Genomic DNA, 14,400 nt, shown 5'->3' on the forward strand with positions numbered 1-14,400 from the left:
GAATAGTGCGAATGGTGCTATTAAAGTAGGCACCAGAAACTGCTGCTTTTGGGAGTCTCCGGAGAATGCCGACGTGAAATACTTGGTTCTTGTGATGTATTTTCTACCCCTGATAGAGACCCTCGCGGCTGTCGTCGTCGTCGTCGTCGTCGTCGTCGTCGGCGACGCCGCCGCTTTGGTAATAGCGGCAACTCGCCATTGTATCTCATAGGGTGAGGTACCTTCTGCAACCGACTGAGATGGCACTAAGCGATTGAAGCTGATTTGCACGCTCTTGTTTGATGAGCGTCATAAGGGCTTGAATGTAACTTGCGATGGGACACAGCAAGAAGTAGCGTCGCATTTTTAGTACTGAAATTGGAGAATTGCGTCAAAGATGGTAAATTCATTCCGGGAAGTGCACAAATGGCGGTAATGAGGTGTGTTTGGGGAAGCGTATTGCGCCAGTGACCGTGTGGCCTAATAGTAGTCAGTATTTCGGTTGATAGAAAGTGACGTTGTAGTAATGGACGACGGTAAAAAATGCCGTAATGAAATGTTACATTGTGTTTAAGAAGTAAAAGTTTGTCAGCGATGTAAATTGTTGAACTGTGGTGAAAAAATAGGTGTTTGATGTGAAGTGCTGATTATATAGTCTCGCCGAATAAAAGATTTTCCTATTTGGCTCTAAAAGTTTCATCGCAGAAATGACAGCCATAGAAACAGGGAAGCAGCACAAGGAAAGGCTAATATGGAATGTAAAGAGGGAGGTAAAACAAATAATGGAAGAGGCTGTAACACGCAAGTTTGTTCATGAAGAAAGCAGCTCAATAACATCTCTATGTGGAGCAGTAGAAGCTTGTGTTTCGCAAGGTTTAAAACGACGTGCTCTTGGTCTCTTCAAAACAAGCTCTACTACAGCACTTATTCACAAAGTTGGGAAGGTCTTTGAACCAGCTGCAGTTGTCTCACAACTTGTGATGCAAGCAGAGGCTGTGGATCCAAATCGGCGTTCCAGTTCAAGTGGCGACTCCTCAGCACTGCAGAAGAATGGTTCTCAGACTTCACCACCACCACCACCTCCACGATACCTATGGATTCGCATAGCACTTTTTGAGAAATCTTTGGCCAAGATAATTGACTACTTGGTGCAAAACAGTAGCAAATACTATGAGAAAGATGCCCTTGTCGCAGATCCTGACTATGGCTCAATCTTGAGCTCCCTTCTTGTCATGGGTAATCTTTCAGTTGGCCCGTGTGCATTGGATTACTCTAAAACAAAGACACAGGACCATTTCTGGACTGATCCTCCAGCAGATGAATTAGTGCAAAGGCATCGTATATCAACAGGTCAGAGTACCCCTCCTCCTCGACGCCGTACTGCCCTAAATTTTGGTCGAAGTTTACATGCGGTAGGGTCTGAGGAATGTGTACGGGCACTACCGCTCTCAGCAAAGGATTATGTTGAAAGCCTGCACCAGAACAGTCGAGCCACTCTACTTTATGGGAAAAATAATGTTCTCGTTCTTCCTAAAGACCGGACTGAACCTCTGCCTGGATATTTGTCATTACATCAAACTGCAAGTTCTCTTACCATAAAATGGACCCCTAACCAGTTGATGAATGGGTATTCTGAATCAGACATTTCTGATAAAAGACGTGGCAGTCTGCCTGTATCAACAGAGTCATCTCGAAGACAAACTAGTTTTCGTCGAACATCAACAATATCACATTTGTACATGTATTGGGAATATGCTATGAATGTACCAATAGAAGAGGTCGTCTATGTTCATTGCCATCAGCAAGCTGACAGTGGTGGAACTGTTGTCTTGGTGATGCAAGATGGAGTCCAGAAACCTCCAATACATTTTCCTTGTGGAGGTCACCTTTTGTCATTTCTGTCCTGCCTTGAGAATGGTTTGCTACCACATGGACAGCTGGACCCCCCACTATGGTCACAGAGAGGAAGAGGCAAAGTTTTTCCACGTCTTCGAAGAAAGGGGCGAGCTCCAGCACAACAAGAAAGTGAATCATCTGATTATGTATTTCGTATTGTCAGCAAGACAAATCATGAAGACTTTTTAGCGGGCACTGAACTGATGGATCCGTGGCCGTGGCGTAACATACCTGATCCCCAGCGGCTTGTATCCACGTCTACCGCGAGTAGCTCCACCTCATCATCGAAGTCATTGAGTCTTGATCCAGCACCATCAACACATATTGCAGATGCTGCATCACCTGCACAAGGTGACCCTATACAGCAAGTATGTACCTCAATGAGGCGACAGATATCATCTAGGGCATTCTATGGGTGGCTGGCTTATTGCCGTCATCTGCGCACAGTTCGAACCCACCTCTCAGGACTGGTGCTCACAACGATAGTGCCATCCAGTGATGCAGAATCTGGTCTGACTGCTGAACGTTGGGCAGAACTATCTAAGGCTGAAGGGCAAGCAGCAGAAATATTTAGGCTTACTTATTATGGTGGCATTGAACATAGCATTCGTAGACAGGTATGGCCGTATCTTTTGGGACACTATGAATTTGGTAGTACAGAGGAGACACGTAATGAACTGGACCGTCATACACGTCAGATGTATGAAACAACAATGTCAGAGTGACTAGCAGTTGAAGCTATTGTGCGACAGCGCGACAAGGAAGCTATGGCGGCCAATCTGGCAAAATTGTCTTCGGAGAGCACAAGTGCTGATGCACCACCACCTACACCAGCCATCAACAAAGAACTTAGCAATGATGTGTTTGAAGACAATATTAGTGATGGTGCAGACATAAGTTATGGTGCACAATTAGAGGAACAGCAGAATGAACACAATCATCTGGAAGAAAAGTTTGCAGCTCAATGCGCAGCAGGTTTGGGGAAGCTGACAGCAGAATGCATTCGTCGAACTAGTGCAGTTGACTCTGATGAGGATGATCCAACATCTCCAGATGAAGGTGTCGTAGAGGATGTTGAGACAGAATTTTTGATGAACAAAGCCAACAACGAACCAGTTTCTGAAAAAGTGTCTACTGAAGCAAAGACGGCAGCACAATCTGGAGGTGTCATTGTGACAACGAATCCATCACTTGACAGTGGCACACATTCAGATCCTCTAGCCGATGACATGGGGGAGAGAACGCTTGAGACACATCCTGAAGAACACGATACTCTTGCTGTAGAAGAGGAGGAGTCGGCCCGCTCTTCCTGTGTATCCCCAGCGAGTTCACAAGGTGGAGTCTACTCGGCAGAACTGCTGGAAACATTTGGCTTGAATTTACATCGCATTGATAAAGACGTTCAGAGGTGTGACAGAAACTACTGGTATTTTACACCTGATAATCTGGAGAAGTTACGAAATGTTATGTTCACGTATGTTTGGGAACATCTGGAAGTTGGCTACATGCAGGGAATGTGTGATTTGGTTGCTCCTCTACTTGTCATCTTTGATGATGAAGCCACAACATATGCTTGTTTCTGTCGTCTCATGGAACGAATGGCAGCCAACTTTCCACATGGGGGAGCTATGGATACACACTTTGCCAATATGCGGTCACTGATACCAATACTGGACTCCGAGATGTTTGAATTGATGCACCAGAACGGAGACTACACTCATTTTTATTTCTGCTACCGCTGGTTTTTGCTGGATTTTAAGAGAGAACTGGTGTATGAAGATGTCTTCAGTGTTTGGGAAACAATCTGGGCAGCAAAGCATGTTTCATCATCACATTTTGTACTTTTCATTGCATTAGCTTTAGTGGAGACCTATCGGGACATTATACTTGGTAATAGCATGGACTTCACAGATATCATCAAATTTTTCAACGAAATGGCTGAACATCATAATGTGAAACTCATACTAAATCTTGCAAGAGATTTAGTGCTGCAGCTGCAAACACTCATCGAAAATAAATAATATTTTTATGCTTACAAAAGTTATTGTAATTAATAGGATATACTTTAAGCACTAAAGTACAAAAATTTATGCCCTCAGTGTTGGTGAATGAATTGTTAGAATTGAAACTAAATAACTGTTTTGTTTTTTATCAGGGCATTCACAAGTCTGATCTGTCATTGCCAAATCATATTTAAGCCATGATTGTAGTTTAAAGAATGTATCATGTGCGAATTATCTGTCAACATGAATGCCGTGCTGATAATACAGCACTCTTCAGTAATGAAGTTTTGGATTGATGTAACGTTTTTTTCTGCTCCTCTCATTGAAATTACCATTATGAAACTGTCTTCAAGAAATAGGACAATGTTTTTAAAGACTGAAAATTATTTTCATGTCTTAATTTCATTTTCATCGATGGTTTTTTCATAATTTAGATGACTCGAGTTGCTGGAAGTTACAAAAAATTGCAAATAAATATAATGTTCGTAATCATATATGTATTATGTAAAAATGAAAAAAGGTTAGTCTCTGTATTGATCTTTGCTATTTTGGCTGCAAACATTCTTTTTCTTATTATGAATGTATGAGCTACTGTAGTGCGCTAGCATATAATGGAGTAACCTCATATACACAAAGCACAGTATTAGTAAGTAAAATATTTCATGGACTGTCAGTGCATTCAGAAAAGGTGCTCGTGTAAGGAATAAGGATTGGTATTTTGCCTTTCTGTTCAATGTCTGCTTTTTAACTTAAGACAAATCTTTGCAGCGAAGAATGGTGGATATTTTGTAACATTTCTGTTGATCAGCCTGTTATAAGCAATTCAATAATTTGAGCAGTTTAATGGGCAAATATGATAATGATTTCTAAATTGATTTTTAATATTACATCATCTTGCTGAGATTAATATCTTATTGGAGAAATTGAGGTAAAACACAAAAGGGACATTTTGAGAGAGATAATTTCACAGAAAGATATGTTAGTATGCAGTTGTTCATCTATTTATGTGTAAAGAATCTCTTTCAGCATATTGTTGTTATAAAAATATATTAAATGTTAAAATTTTAAAAGTATATATGAATATTTTGTTGTAATTACACTAGTGGTGGAATTCTTGGGGGAGTTTGTTTTTAATTACAAGAATTGACTGAAAAAAATATGAAAAACTGAAAAAAATGACAAGCAGGCCTCATTATCTTGTAGCATGCTTTAGATGTTATGTCTTCCTGATAATAACTGACATATAGAAAGTTATTGAATGTTCGATGTTTTAACTTTGAAGGTGATAGATCCATTAGCAAATGGCATTTTTGTAAGTACTGCTGTGATCGAGTAATTGATAATGTGCAAACATGATATGTGAGTAATTTTATTCGTTGAAAGCCTTCATATTGATAAGTTATGGCATTCTTTGCCTTCTTTAGATGATGGTTTCATGTCATCTCATTAAAGCATTATTATTATGAATACTACAATAAAAAAAAAAAAAAAAAAAAAAAAAATGGATAAGGCGTCGGACTTCGGATCCGAAGATTGCAGGTTCGAATCCTGTCACGGTCGAGTTTTTCCAGTTCTGCAAAAGATGCATGCTGTTTTACTGTGTTGTTTGAGTACTACAAAACTAGTTGAAAGTTGCTGCTGTCCGCTTCCTGGCTGCAAACCGGCGTCTACCTGAAGCTCAAGCAAGACAAGGGTGATCTGTAGCGAAATTTTCGGCACAGAGCCGTTCAGGAGAGTTTTTGTTGGAACTACTGCGTCTGATTCAGGGCCCAAGAGCTACGCCACAGGCGTCTGCGCACAGTCGAGCATGTGTGTTGAATAATGGTGCTGATAGCCACGTATCATTTGAAGCAGATTTGATGCCTTTCGGAGACAATTTTTCATTGAATGGGATTGTAGCTCATTTGTGGCAGCAGGAGATAAGCTGTAGTCAAAAGGATCTTCCATAGATGGTCGCAGGTCCCATCAGTATTGTATGGCTCGTAAAGCATTGTGTGGAGCCCGGCTAGCTCAGTCGGTAGAGCATGAGACTCTTAATCTCAGGGTCGTGGGTTCGAGCCCCACGCTGGGCGGCGCAAAATTTTGTGTCTACGCGGATGCAACCTGCGCCCCTCTCGTGAGCCTTGCGTAACGAACGTAACGGGTTACGACGATGCCTAGCTTCGTATGAATATCAGAGGAATGGTATTTGAAGCTGAAAGTAACTCTGAAATGAAATAAATGTGTTGTTTTGGAATTTTAGGTGTACATCGATATCGTGTGAGATGTGTAGGAAAGCAGCAGCTGTGCTAACTAAATGCAAATAATGGTCGCTAATGCGGTGCGTTTCCAGCTGAAGATCTCCGATTCACTAGTCCATAAGAACAAAGTACCCGAAAAGCGCGCTAGGAGGCGCCTCCTTAGCTCAGTGGCAGAGCGCTGGTCTAGTAAACCAGAGGTCGTGAGTTCGATCCTCACAGGAGGCAAATGAATTTTGTAAAAGCCCCTCCCACCGTGGCCCTTTCGAAAAAAGCGGTCAAGGATAAAACAAATTATAAATGGGTGCGGTATTTAAGAAATGCTCTCGCAAATGAATAGTGCGAATGGTGCTATTAAAGTAGGCACCAGAAACTGCTGCTTTTGGGAGTCTCCGGAGAATGCCGACGTGAAATACTTGGTTCTTGTGATGTATTTTCTACCCCTGATAGAGACCCTCGCGGCTGTCGTCGTCGTCGTCGTCGTCGGCGACGCCGCCGCTTTGGTAATAGCGGCAACTCGCCATTGTATCTCATAGGGTGAGGTACCTTCTGCAACCGACTGAGATGGCACTAAGCGATTGAAGCTGATTTGCACGCTCTTGTTTGATGAGCGTCATAAGGGCTTGAATGTAACTTGCGATGGGACACAGCAAGAAGTAGCGTCGCATTTTTAGTACTGAAATTGGAGAATTGCGTCAAAGATGGTAAATTCATTCCGGGAAGTGCACAAATGGCGGTAATGAGGTGTGTTTGGGGAAGCGTATTGCGCCAGTGACCGTGTGGCCTAATGGATATTTCCGGCTTGAGCCGTCGTGGAGAGCGGACGTGTTTACGCTGTGCTCCGTCGCTGCTCAGGGCAAGGCAAGTTTGCTGCTGCTTGTGTCGCCATATTCTGTTGTTTATCTTGTTATTCCTTGATTTTTCTTCAGTTATCAATAACTTCGTTTTGTGCTGTCTGGGTGATCGTGTTGATGTTTGTGTAATGGTGCCAGTTTGAAGATGGCTTTGATTTCTAGACGAGATACTCTTAAGTTTACTTTTGAACGTGGATGTGTTAAACCGTCTGCCCTAGAATTTCAATATTTTGTGATTGAGCAGGTCAAGATTCCTTCCGATGCTATTACTGGAATACATTTGTCGCACCTTGCAACTGTCGGATTTGTTAAATTGAAGGATTCTGATCTCTGTAGTCGTATCGTCGAAGAAAGTGGTGGTGTTATGAGATTTACACGTTCTGATGGGAGTGTTACCGAAGTTCACGTCTCTTTTGGTGGCCTTGGTTTGCGTACGGTGCGGATATTTGAACTTCCTTTCGAAATCCCTTGTGATCATGTGAGTGAGGTTTTACGTGCATATGGACGTGTCCTTTATATTCACGAAGAAAAGTGGGGAACTGATTATCCGTTGCCTGTACTGAACGGAGTGAGGCAGGTTCGAATTGATTTGATGAAGCACATCCCGTCCTTCATCAGTGTATCCGGGTATCGTGCTTTAGTTATTTATGATGGACAGCCGCGAACTTGTTCTATATGTAACTCGACGGAGCACATTCGCGCCGAGTGTTCGCGACGTCGGATCGCGCAGTTGCCGCCCGGAGATAGCGTCACGCGTTCACCTGGCGTTGTAAATATACCGCTCTCGTATGCGGCAGCGGCAGTCAGCGCTCCACCGTCCCCTCCCGTTGCGACAAGTGTCATCCAAGTGCCGAGTACCGACAATGTCTCTCAAGCAGTTCCCCTTCACGATTCCACGGTCTCTGACCAGGGTGAACCTGCTTTACCCCGGATACAAAACGAAGTGCCAGTTAACCCAGAGGTTTCCACTGATACTCACCAGCGTCGAACTGATGAGAAAGCGCTCCAGGAGTTGGAATACTCAGCCACTGTCGGAGCTACTCTGCCTCACTCCCCACCGGAAGACGGGCAGGATTTGGTCTCTTCATCTCCTAGATCGCGAAAAAACAAGAAGAGGCGGATCGCCCATCCGGCGGCGGCGCACGAGGTCCCAAAAACCAGGGAAAAGTTGCGTCAGATTACGAAGATGGACAACGACCAAAGCAATGATGGACCAGAGGAAAGTAAGGATATTTCAGATAGTTCCACGTATAGTCCAGATAGGGAAGATGGTCGAAACCCTGTACCACACAGGTCTCGAGGAGTGATAGAGTGTACAGAAGGCTTGGCGGCTCCCAATGATGGTCCACCCCGACGGCCATCTCGTGAATGTAGCACGGATCGGTCTTCCCCTCGGATGGACTGGGCGACGGACAAGGAAGATGACTGTGTCCCGCGAGCGACGACGGCAGTTGACACGCTGCCAATGATCATTGATAGCATGACCGTTGATGAAAGTCTCCTTGCAGGGCACCCTGGATCGCTGCGCTAATTTGCAATGCCTCATTTGTCCACTGATCACAACAGGAAGGTTGTGTTGAACGTTACACTGGTTTTTATGTTGGTGTGTCCATTTGTTTTATCTTCTTAAATGGAACGACGTTTACAGAGAATGTCACAGACTTACAATATAATGACTTTGAATATTAATAGGATTAGGAGTCCAACGAAATTGGCGGCTTTGAAAGATTTCTTGTATAATTCGGATACCGATATTGCTCTCTTGCAGGAGGTAATGGTCAGTGAATTTAATTTCCCGGGGTTTACCGAAATATTAAATGTTGCTTTCGAAAGTGAATGTGGAACGGCTATTTTGGTGAAACATGGTGTACCGGCGGAGCCTTTGTGTCTTCTAGAATCCGGTCGCGGGATCTCTTGCAAAATCTTTAATACGACGGTTGTAAATGTCTATGCCCCCTCTGGTAGCAGCTCCCGAGCGGCCAGGACAACTTTTTTCACCGGTGAAATGGTTCACTTATTAACAGACACTTCAGATAATATCATCTTAGCTGGCGACTGGAACTGTGTACTGAAGCCAAAGGATCAGAAACCGAACTTTAACTTCTCTCAAGCACTGAACGATTGTGTCACAGCCTTACGTCTTACAGACGCATGGGAATCATTTCACCCCTCAGCTGTCAAGTTTACATATATGACGAGCGTGGCGGCCAGTAGAATTGACAGAATTTATATATCCGATAGTTTAATGCAGTGTGCATCTTCAATAGACACAATTCCCACCAGTTTTTCTGATCACTGTGGAGTTCGTTGTAGCATACATCTTGAACGGCAAAAGACATATTGGGGACGCGGGCTTTGGAAATTGAATGTCAGTCTCCTTCACGAAACAGACTTAAATGAATCCATCCAAGTGACCTGGAATATGTGCCTCAGGGCGCGACCCAGATATGTTTCCACCATTGCGTGGTGGACCAACTACGCTAAAAGGAAGCTGCGGATGACTTTGGTCGACTATGGCAAGGCGAGGGCTAAACTTCGGAAAGACACTATCGAATTTTATTATACCTGTTTGCGAGAACTGTATGATCGGCCAGTTTTGTCTGCTGACCATTTCATGCAAATAAAGAAAATTAAGGCGATTTTAACCCAACTGAAACGACGACAACTTGATGGTCTGAAGGTGAAGTCACGATCACATTCCACTGTCGAAAATGAATCTGCCTCCTTGTATCATCTCCTCCGCCTTGCAAAGAATAGAAGGCATAATTTTATCAACACCCTGCGCGATGTGAATAACGATGTGCTCCATGAACACCGTGACATCATTAACGAAATCCATCGCTTTTTTACGAGTTTATATACTGCAACTGATGTAAATGAACAGTCTGTGGCGACGTTACTTACCGGCACAGACTCGATAGTTACTGAGGACGAGAATAGCGCGATATTGGACATCTTTTCTAGTGATGATGTTTTGGATCTCGTCAAAGCTTCTCCGGTCAACAAGACGCCTGGGCCGGACGGTTTACCAGTCGAATTTTACTACAGGTTTTGGAATGTTATCGGCGATGCGTTCACCGACGTCATCAATGAAATCATCAACGGGATCTCCATACCCTCGGAGTTTAAAGAGGGTGTCTTTGTGTTGGTTCCCAAGGGGCGAGGAATGAAGGATGTCCGTCGTCTGCGACCTATCTGCTTATTAAATGGAGACTACAAAATTGCTGCCCGTGCACTGAAATTGCGACTGACTCCCGTCCTACAACGTGTCATTGCGCAGGACCAAACGGCCCTTCCGCATAGAAGTATCCTCAAAACAGTCAGTGAATATCGTGATGTGATTTCAATTTTTTCAGCGGCTCAACTTAAAGGTGCTCTATGCTTTATTGATTTCGCGAATGCTTTTGACAGGATTGATCATCGTTATCTTTTTCAAACAATGTCGGCCCTGGGTTTTGGGGGACGGTGCTTGCAGTCTCTGCAGAGTATGATTTCTGGGATGACGGCCAAAGTACTTGTCAATGGTCACTGCACGAGAGCCATTAATCTTTGTCGCGGTTTCCCGCAAGGAAGCCCACTCTCCATGTTGCTCTATGTCATAGCTCTGGAACCTCTTGTACGACGTTTAAATGTTCGCTTGCGAGGGATCACGATTATGTCGGTAAAAAAAGTAACCAATGTGTATGCAGACGATTTAGGAGTCATCGTTCGGAGTGACGACGATGTTCAAGCTCTTCAGGCCACCTTACACATTTATTGTGATGCTACTGGTGCAGCTGTGAATCACACGAAAAGCTCAATGCTCAACCTGAATGGTTATGCGAACGCAGACTTCGATTGGATCACGTCCACGGACCAACATAAGTCCCTCGGTGTCACATTTTCCAGCTGCCCGCTCAAGATGGCTTCTGTTAACTGGAAGAACATGCTCACCACCGTCAGAGGCTCCTTAATAGAGCATCGAAATAGGGACCTCAATTTAATGCAAAGGGTACAACTGATTAACTGTGTGATCCTGTCAAAAGCGATTTACCTAGGCCAATGTCTTCCTATCCCATTGGGCATCGCCAAAAATATCATGAGGGCGGTTTGTCAGCTGTTATGGAGAGGCTGTATTTTTAAAGTGGCAGCGCGTACAGTGACCTTACCTCCGGTCGCCGGTGGCCTCGGTCTCACGGATATTCGACAAAAGACAATGACCTTATTTATCAAGCGTACTCGCGAACACCTCCGTAAGTACCCCGACAGTATTACAACGCAACTGTTTCACCTGACTCAACCTAAGAGCTTAGTTGCTCCTGTCAATGTGGCTCCGATTAATTTCAAGTTGCTCCACGTCAGACAATACTACACTGAGATCAGTTACGAAGAGGGTTTACATCTGCCACACAGCCGCAGCGCCACGTCATCTGCTACTTCTCTTCCATGGCGCTGTTCAGTCAGGAATCGTATCGAGAAAAAATATCCATCCAACGATTGGGATACTGTTTGGAAGAATATTCATAATAACGTCTTAACAATGTCAGTACGGTCGACTTGGTATCAAGTGGTTAACGATATCATCGCCAACAATGAGCGGCTACATGCTATAGGTCTGCATGATACTCCCTTGTGTCGCCGTTGTGGATACGTTGATACGACAGTTCACCGGTTTACTTGCCAAGGATTCAATTCCATATGGAACCACATTAAGCAGCAGGTCGCATTCCTCAGGCGCAATGATGGTAGATTCATAACCACCGCCGAACTCTCGGCCCCGGCCATGCAGTATTTTCCACGTCAGAAAAATAATACCATAATGTGGTTATACGGCAATTTTGTTCACTTTGTCATCCACCAACCGGCCACGGACACCATTGAGGACTACACCTGCTACATCACGGGGGAATATTACAAGCTACGCGCCCAACGCAACCACAACAAGCATTTTGGAAATATGCTACAAATACTCTTTCAAAAGGAAGGTATTGGATGATGTGTTGATTAATCTACTGTGACTATAACCTGTGATCAGTGTCTTGTATTTGTGTGTCCTTACGAAGACTATGTTTCTAAGTTTTCCACTTAAATTTTCTTTCTTTATCCACAATTTTCACTGGATCATGTTCATTCATTATGAAACACCACCCAACGTTACAGACTCAGTTCATTTTTATGGAGAAATTTACTTTTCAACCACGTTTGGTATGGATTCCCTAACGTGCGAAGAAGCATTTCGTTTGATTTAAGCATTGTAGCTCGCCGAAGAAGGCGCTTGAAGGAGAGTGAATGGAAGGGCTAGAAGGGGAGATGGGAGGCCCTAAAAAAAAAAAAAAAAATGGATAAGGCGTCGGACTTCGGATCCGAAGATTGCAGGTTCGAATCCTGTCACGGTCGAGTTTTTCCAGTTCTGCAAAAGATGCATGCTGTTTTACTGTGTTGTTTGAGTACTACAAAACTAGTTGAAAGTTGCTGCTGTCCGCTTCCTGGCTGCAAACCGGCGTCTACCTGAAGCTCAAGCAAGACAAGGGTGATCTGTAGCGAAATTTTCGGCACAGAGCCGTTCAGGAGAGTTTTTGTTGGAACTACTGCGTCTGATTCAGGGCCCAAGAGCTACGCCACAGGCGTCTGCGCACAGTCGAGCATGTGTGTTGAATAATGGTGCTGATAGCCACGTATCATTTGAAGCAGATTTGATGCCTTTCGGAGACAATTTTTCATTGAATGGGATTGTAGCTCATTTGTGGCAGCAGGAGATAAGCTGTAGTCAAAAGGATCTTCCATAGATGGTCGCAGGTCCCATCAGTATTGTATGGCTCGTAAAGCATTGTGTGGAGCCCGGCTAGCTCAGTCGGTAGAGCATGAGACTCTTAATCTCAGGGTCGTGGGTTCGAGCCCCACGCTGGGCGGCGCAAAATTTTGTGTCTACGCGGATGCAACCTGCGCCCCTCTCGTGAGCCTTGCGTAACGAACGTAACGGGTTACGACGATGCCTAGCTTCGTATGAATATCAGAGGAATGGTATTTGAAGCTGAAAGTAACTCTGAAATGAAATAAATGTGTTGTTTTGGAATTTTAGGTGTACATCGATATCGTGTGAGATGTGTAGGAAAGCAGCAGCTGTGCTAACTAAATGCAAATAATGGTCGCTAATGCGGTGCGTTTCCAGCTGAAGATCTCCGATTCACTAGTCCATAAGAACAAAGTACCCGAAAAGCGCGCTAGGAGGCGCCTCCTTAGCTCAGTGGCAGAGCGCTGGTCTAGTAAACCAGAGGTCGTGAGTTCGATCCTCACAGGAGGCAAATGAATTTTATAAAAGCCCCTCCCACCGTGGCCCTTTCGAAAAAAGCGGTCAAGGATAAAACAAATTATAAATGGGTGCGGTATTTAAGAAATGCTCTCGCAAATGAATAGTGCGAATGGTGCTATTAAAGTAGGCACCAGAAACTGCTGCTTTTGGGAGTCTCCGGAGAATGCCGACGTGAAATACTTAGTTCTTGTGATGTATTTTCTACCCCTGATACAGACCCTCGCGGCTGTCGTCGTCGTCGTCGTCGTCGTCGTCGGCGGCGCCGCCGCCGCTTTGGTAATAGCGGCAACTCGCCATTGTATCTCATAGGGTGAGGTACCTTCTGCAACCGACTGAGATGGCACTAAGCGATTGAAGCTGATTTGCACGCTCTTGTTTGATGAGCGTCATAAGGGCTTGAATGTAACTTGCGATGGGACACAGCAAGAAGTAGCGTCGCATTTTTAGTACTGAAATTGGAGAATTGCGTCAAAGATGGTAAATTCATTCCGGGAAGTGCACAAATGGCGGTAATGAGGTGTGTTTGGGGAAGCGTATTGCGCCAGTGACCGTGTGGCCTAATGGATAAGGCGTCGGACTTCGGATCCGAAGATTGCAGATTCGAATCCTGTCACGGTCGAGTTTTTCCAGTTCTGCAAAAGATGCATGCTGTTTTACTGTGTTGTTTGAGTACTACAAAACTAGTTGAAAGTTGCTGCTGTCCGCTTCCTGGCTGCAAACCGGCGTCTACCTGAAGCTCAAGCAAGACAAGGGTGATCTGTAGCGAAATTTTCGGCACAGAGCCGTTCAGGAGAGTTTTTGTTGGAACTACTGCGTCTGATTCAGGGCCCAAGAGCTACGCCACAGGCGTCTGCGCACAGTCGAGCATGTGTGTTGAATAATGGTGCTGATAGCCACGTATCATTTGAAGCAGATTTGATGCCTTTCGGAGACAATTTTTCATTGAATGGGATTGTAGCTCATTTGTGGCAGCAGGAGATAAGCTGTAGTCAAAAGGATCTTCCATAGATGGTCGCAGGTCCCATCAGTATTGTATGGCTCGTAAAGCATTGTGTGGAGCCCGGCTAGCTCAGTCGGTAGAGCATGAGACTCTTAATCTCAGGGTCGTGGGTTCGAGCCCCACGCTGGGCGGCGCAAAATTT

At 44.5% G+C, this 14,400-nt stretch overlaps 1 protein-coding gene and 6 non-coding genes across 7 annotated transcripts; all 7 read left to right on the forward strand.

Annotated features, from left to right (window-relative positions):
- The first annotated feature begins 498 nt into the window (after positions 1-498).
- Positions 499-4,163, forward strand: LOC126198770 (small G protein signaling modulator 1-like). The gene is given in 1 exon segment (XM_049935329.1): positions 499-4,163. A coding segment is annotated over 1 exon segment (3,210 nt). The 5' UTR covers positions 499-686; the 3' UTR covers positions 3,897-4,163.
- Positions 4,164-5,877: 1,714 nt separating this feature from the next.
- Trnak-cuu (transfer RNA lysine (anticodon CUU)) lies at positions 5,878-5,950 on the forward strand. The gene has a single exon. It is a non-coding gene; the product is annotated as a tRNA-Lys (tRNA).
- Positions 5,951-6,271: 321 nt separating this feature from the next.
- Positions 6,272-6,343, forward strand: Trnat-agu (transfer RNA threonine (anticodon AGU)). Its single transcript has one exon. It is a non-coding gene; the product is annotated as a tRNA-Thr (tRNA).
- A 6,441-nt stretch (positions 6,344-12,784) lies between these two features.
- Trnak-cuu (transfer RNA lysine (anticodon CUU)) lies at positions 12,785-12,857 on the forward strand. Its single transcript has one exon. It is a non-coding gene; the product is annotated as a tRNA-Lys (tRNA).
- A 321-nt stretch (positions 12,858-13,178) lies between these two features.
- Positions 13,179-13,250, forward strand: Trnat-agu (transfer RNA threonine (anticodon AGU)). The gene has a single exon. It is a non-coding gene; the product is annotated as a tRNA-Thr (tRNA).
- Positions 13,251-13,804: 554 nt separating this feature from the next.
- Trnar-ucg (transfer RNA arginine (anticodon UCG)) lies at positions 13,805-13,877 on the forward strand. The gene has a single exon. It is a non-coding gene; the product is annotated as a tRNA-Arg (tRNA).
- Positions 13,878-14,316: 439 nt separating this feature from the next.
- On the forward strand, positions 14,317-14,389 carry Trnak-cuu (transfer RNA lysine (anticodon CUU)). The gene has a single exon. It is a non-coding gene; the product is annotated as a tRNA-Lys (tRNA).
- Positions 14,390-14,400: the final 11 nt, after the last annotated feature.

The sequence above is a fragment of the Schistocerca nitens genome, chromosome 8 (genome assembly GCF_023898315.1).
Source record: "Schistocerca nitens isolate TAMUIC-IGC-003100 chromosome 8, iqSchNite1.1, whole genome shotgun sequence".
NCBI classification, from domain to species: Eukaryota; Metazoa; Arthropoda; class Insecta; order Orthoptera; family Acrididae; genus Schistocerca; species Schistocerca nitens.